Genomic DNA, 5,178 nt, shown 5'->3' on the forward strand with positions numbered 1-5,178 from the left:
ATTGAACACTCTACCATTGAAAATTTCTTAAGGCGCACCTTAATATTTCAGTAGTGTTTATTTGCCATCCAATCTGTTGACAAGGTCACATAATCCTGGATGAAGGTAAAAAAACAAATATCAGCTTGATCTGAAACTTCTGTGGCCTATTATTGGTCAATAAACACTGTTTCTAATAGCATCGTCCACTTTATAATTGGGTATGCTTTATTTTTTTATAGTTATCTAAAATAATCTGGAAAACAGATGAACGGGGTGGATACAGAATACACAATCAAGGTGGGCCCCACCGTAAGGGCCGCACCGTCTTGGGTGAGGCCGGGGTCTCACCCCATCCGGGAAACGGATTGGCTACTCCCACTGCCACCAGCCAATGGCTGGTGTTCGCTGGTCTGTGGGCCCTACCATGATGTATGTGTTTCATCCATGCCGTCAATATATTTTAATAGATCATTTTATGATTTACACAAAAAACGAGATATATCCCAATCTCAAGTGAAAGAGTGTTTAATGAATGTTGACCATTAAAAACTTTTTGGGGGCCATAAAAGTATTGGATCAAGCTGATCTTTGTTTTTTCCCTTCATCTGGGTCTTTATGATCTAATAAACAGATTGGATGTCATAAAAACAGTACATTTGGCCTTAGGAGGATTTAAATGATGGATATCCAATCACTATTGTTTTCCTGTGGTGTGTTCCACATATGATTTATATACTTTTTTTTATTATCATTAAGCCCTAAAATGATCTTTAAAAATGGATGAACGGAATGGATGAAACAAATAAATCATTGCGGGTCCCACACACCACCGAACACCAGCCACGGGGCTGGTGTAGGGGGAGTAGCCAATCCGTTCCCCTAATCCGCTCCCCCCATCAGTCCTTGCTTCAAAATAAAACTTCCTTCCCTCCTAAAATCGGGGCTATAAAAGGGCAAACGTCCGCTCTATCATCTTCAGTCCCATTTCCAAAGACCATGGCAGCTTCCAAAGATATAGTCGCTGTTTCCGCTCCCTCCCAAACCATTCTCCTCCCTGAAGCAGATTCTCAGCTCTCAGCTCTCATCTACGGTACTCTCTCTCTCTCTCTCTCTCTCTCTCTCTCAAATCTCGTTTCGATGTACTGCTCATTTTCACATTCTCCAACAATCTCATATCGTTTTTCTCACCTGCACCTGATGATCTGATCGCTTTGGCGTGAGATCTATTATAAATTGCCTAAATTACTGTTGATCGCCTGAAATTTTGAGAGATTTCACCTAAGTAGCTGAAAGCTCGAGGATCTGATGATTTCATCCTAGGAGGTCTGATTTCTAGCGAAAATGCATGGATTTATGTTGAAAATGGGTTAAATGAGTTGGAATTCAATCCGATCTTTGTGGAATTTTCGAAAAATTAGATGAATTCCACCTGGTAATTTCTGCGGATTTGAATGGAGTCGGATCATAAAATGCTTATGTGTAAATGCATGTTAGTATGTTTTGCTATGGTCTTGGATAGTAAAAAAAATAAAAATAAAAATCACTTCCAAATGTTTACTCTGCCTTGAGATTATGACACTTCCAATGGAATTAGATGATGACGTTTACTCTTATCATTTCTTTTTGACGAATACAGATGTCTCGCAGCAGGCGCAAGCAGCAATGGAGAACATGCTTAAGATGATAAAGTCAGTTTCTTAGTAGCATTTTACCTGATATTACCTAATTATCTCATTCCTCTATATTAGCTTAAAAGATTATGATCATGAAACTTTTCAAAACGCATTCAGTTGCATGTCATTTAAAAAGCTGTATATATATATATATATATATATATATATATATATATATGGACAAGGTTGCAGTCAAGATAAGGACTTCTGTCTCTACTTTTTTTTCCCCACAAGTAGACTGCTGAGAACTTATATAGGGGTTTACATCGAGTTGAGCTGGCCTCAGCTCGACTTGGCTCGGCCACTAGCCGACCTCAGCTCGAACTCGGCTCGGCTCGGTCCTTGAGCCTGAGTGGTCAGCTTGGTTTGGTCAGCAGCTCGGGCCAGCTCGGGCCGAGTACGAGCCAAGATCGAGCCGAGTTTGCCTTTGAGGCATTTTCACAAACACCTGGACTGCAACTTCAAAATCCCACTTTATGTAAAACAGAAGCAATGGTTTTACAGGTATTTTATCAAACACCCTCTAAGCAACATAAAAACCAAGAAAAAAGGGGTATTTGTTTCATGTACATACCTTCCTTGCCATCGGCCACACTTCGTTGAGTCATTTCATCAAACACTTGGTGAGCAACATCAATAGCAAAGTAACCGAGTCACCGAACTGGTTCAATCCGAGTCGAGTCGAGCTGGGGCCAGCTTGAACTCATTTTCGAACTAAAAAAATCAGCTCGACTCGGCTCGAACTCAGCTTCGAACCGAGTCGAATTGAGCTTTTTCGAGTCGAGTCAAGCAAACTAACCGAGCCTGCCCGGTTCGCGTACACCCCTAACTCACAGTCTTTTCCTCACTCTTGTTCAAGTTTAGTTTTTTCAATGTTGATTTATCCACTATGGGACTGATGCTGTGGTTGCATGGCTTATTTTAAGTTGCAGGAATATAATTTTCTCTTTTCTGTTTGCTGCATTTTCTATTTTTCCCCCCCTAATTTTTCCTTCTCATCAAGCTCTCCAATTTCACATAAAGTTGCTCATGCAGTGAAATAGATCAAAGCTCTGTGGGGATAATGGAAGAGATAGAGAAGTGCAAGGAGTCAGCTGTTGAGCGGAAGAAAATCTTAGAGGATGAGAAAGGTCATTTCCAGAAGGCCGCTTTCACTGTGCTAGAGATGCTCAATGCAGGAGAGATCAGTTAAAAGCTGTAAGCCTTTTGCTTGTCTGTCATCTTCTGTATGCATACTTTTCGAAGGATTTAATGTTTGTTAAGTGTTGTTTCATTGATATCTTCACTGGTTTGATTCAGGTCACACGATGAATGGAGTGGTATAAGAGTTGACAAAAGATAATACAAGTGTACAGTTGTTGGGCAATTTGTGCCAAGTTGTGATATTGGAACAATTTGGATGAAGGTGATACATGACAATGAGTCTGTCTTCTTTATATCAAGAGGTGCACTGTCATTTTCATCAAGGGGTAGACAATACAGGAAAACTAGTAGTCAGTAGCAGATAGCATATCATATTTTTTGATGCCATTTGATTCAGGTCAAATGATGTCTACAAGCACACTGAAGCACAATGAAGTATATTACTCTGCATAATGCTGAGAATGTCTTTTACATTATGTTCCATCTTGATGAATAATTGAATGAAGATCCTTTGTCCTATAATTGATTTCAAAGGACAGAAAGTGCATACCTCAGTTGTGACCCCTTAAGTCATATGTACATAATCAAGCTTGATTTATTGATTCTTGCTTATAATAAAATGCAGCAGGCAGGGATGTCACTTGGGATGATTAAACCTTGAAAAATGCAATTAATCCTTTCAATTGAGAAATAGTTACTGAACTTATGCAAGATGTCCATGAGTTATTATATGATCATGTATTTTGTCATCATGTTTTTTTGAGGTGATTTCAGAATTGGTTCTTTTACCCATAGGTTCCTATGGATTTCCTTCTAAAAATCTTCAGTCATATCGAATGTTAAATGAGGAAGTAGCCAAATGTTTATGCCGTGCTTCAAGGTGGTAGAAAAAAAAAAAAAAAACCCAGGATTCAAGGGATCTTCCACAAAAAAAAGGCAGACAAGCAAATGCAGGGGCATTTTCACACCGGGCTCGAATGGGGTCACCCGTGGGATGCAGGGGCACACTCGGGGTGGGCGGGGCCCATGGGGGAGGTCTCGTGTTCGAGACTCCTTACCGGGGGTGATTAATGCGCATTTCACACCGGGCTCGAGTGGGGTAGCCTGTGGGATGCGGGGACACACTCGGGGTGGGCGACCCATGTAAGGTGGTACCCATGTGATTTGGGGCCCACGAAGGGGGTTCAGCCGAGGTCCTAACCCATGAGATGTGGGGCCTGGGCTATGAGATAAATGGATTAATTCGCCATGCTCTAATAGTTCGAGCTTTTAGAGCAAGTGGTTAATTGTCTTGCATCACAAGCTTGGAGTGAGAAATGTTGTTGTTTTGAAGTTTTTTGATAAGTTCCTGTTTTTTTCATTTCTCTTTAGTTTTCATATTCATTGTTTGTAGTTTATACCGCATAGATGTCTACTTAGATCCTTGTTTGTAAATTATTTCTTCCAGTTTTTATTTTTTATTGACCTTTCTTCTTCTTCTTTTTTGTCCATTTTTATTTTTAGTTCGAATTCTTTTCTTTATATTTAGTTAATTTTTCTGAGGCTTATACCTGAATCAGCCCTGCGTCTTATGAGTTACACCTTGCGTCACAGCACCAAACTGCTTTGCCACTGCCTTCACACTTATAAAACTTTGGTCATGTATTGCTGCTGTAATGTTTTTTCATATGCTCTACAAGAGATGTCTTTAAAATGATGATCTTTTTCAGTAAAACATGAATACTTGGAATCCCTGTTTGCATCTTGTTGCATGCCTGCCTTAGCCTAGCATTCCCATCTTAATGAGATGCTAGTTACAGGATATAAATATTCAGTTAGAATGCAATGTAGATTTTCCCAGTTAAACCTAGTTTGTTCAAAAGGAATTAGCTAGGGAATTTTACAATGATTTCCAATTAGCCCATTGTTTTCTTGGTGTGTAGGAACATGAACTAATAGTGGATTGTCAAAACTCTGTGCCCATGCATATTTGTCACTTTGTCAATGGCATACTTTGCTTCACCAAAATATGGAATTTAGAGGTTTTGAATCTCTCAACTTGCATGAGTAGATCAGCTCCCCTCTCTATTTTCACCTTTTTTTAGTGCTTATGATTTCTCATAAACTTACCTTGAACCAATCTTATGAGTTATCAGACATTTTTCTTAGCTTTGATTCTTGTCATGCTAGTATCAACTGAAAATTAGTGTCAATGATCAGTTGCCTAACAGCTTGTCACTGGCTTTCTCTATGCTTTTGTTGTTGGGTTCCAAAATAGCCATGTGCCCTTCTTGTAGCTCATTCTTTGCACAAGTTTCCGAATGCAGGTCACATGGGGAGCCTTTTCCAATCATTTCATTGAGTTTCCATAATTCTTGTCAAGGTAAACTCCATTCTTTCA

The 5,178-nt window shown here is 39.6% G+C and overlaps 1 protein-coding gene across 1 annotated transcript; it reads left to right on the plus strand.

Annotated features, from left to right (window-relative positions):
• Positions 1–897: 897 nt before the first annotated feature.
• LOC131223410 (uncharacterized) lies at positions 898–3,345 on the plus strand. The gene is made up of 4 exons (XM_058218816.1): positions 898–1,072; positions 1,619–1,670; positions 2,691–2,852; positions 2,955–3,345. Exons 1-3 carry the CDS (start codon positions 979–981, stop codon positions 2,845–2,847), a joined length of 303 nt encoding a protein of 100 aa, XP_058074799.1. The 5' UTR covers positions 898–978; the 3' UTR covers positions 2,848–2,852; positions 2,955–3,345.
• The last annotated feature ends 1,833 nt before the right edge of the window (positions 3,346–5,178 follow it).

This window comes from Magnolia sinica, chromosome 13 (genome assembly GCF_029962835.1).
Source record: "Magnolia sinica isolate HGM2019 chromosome 13, MsV1, whole genome shotgun sequence".
Taxonomy (NCBI): domain Eukaryota; kingdom Viridiplantae; phylum Streptophyta; class Magnoliopsida; order Magnoliales; family Magnoliaceae; genus Magnolia; species Magnolia sinica.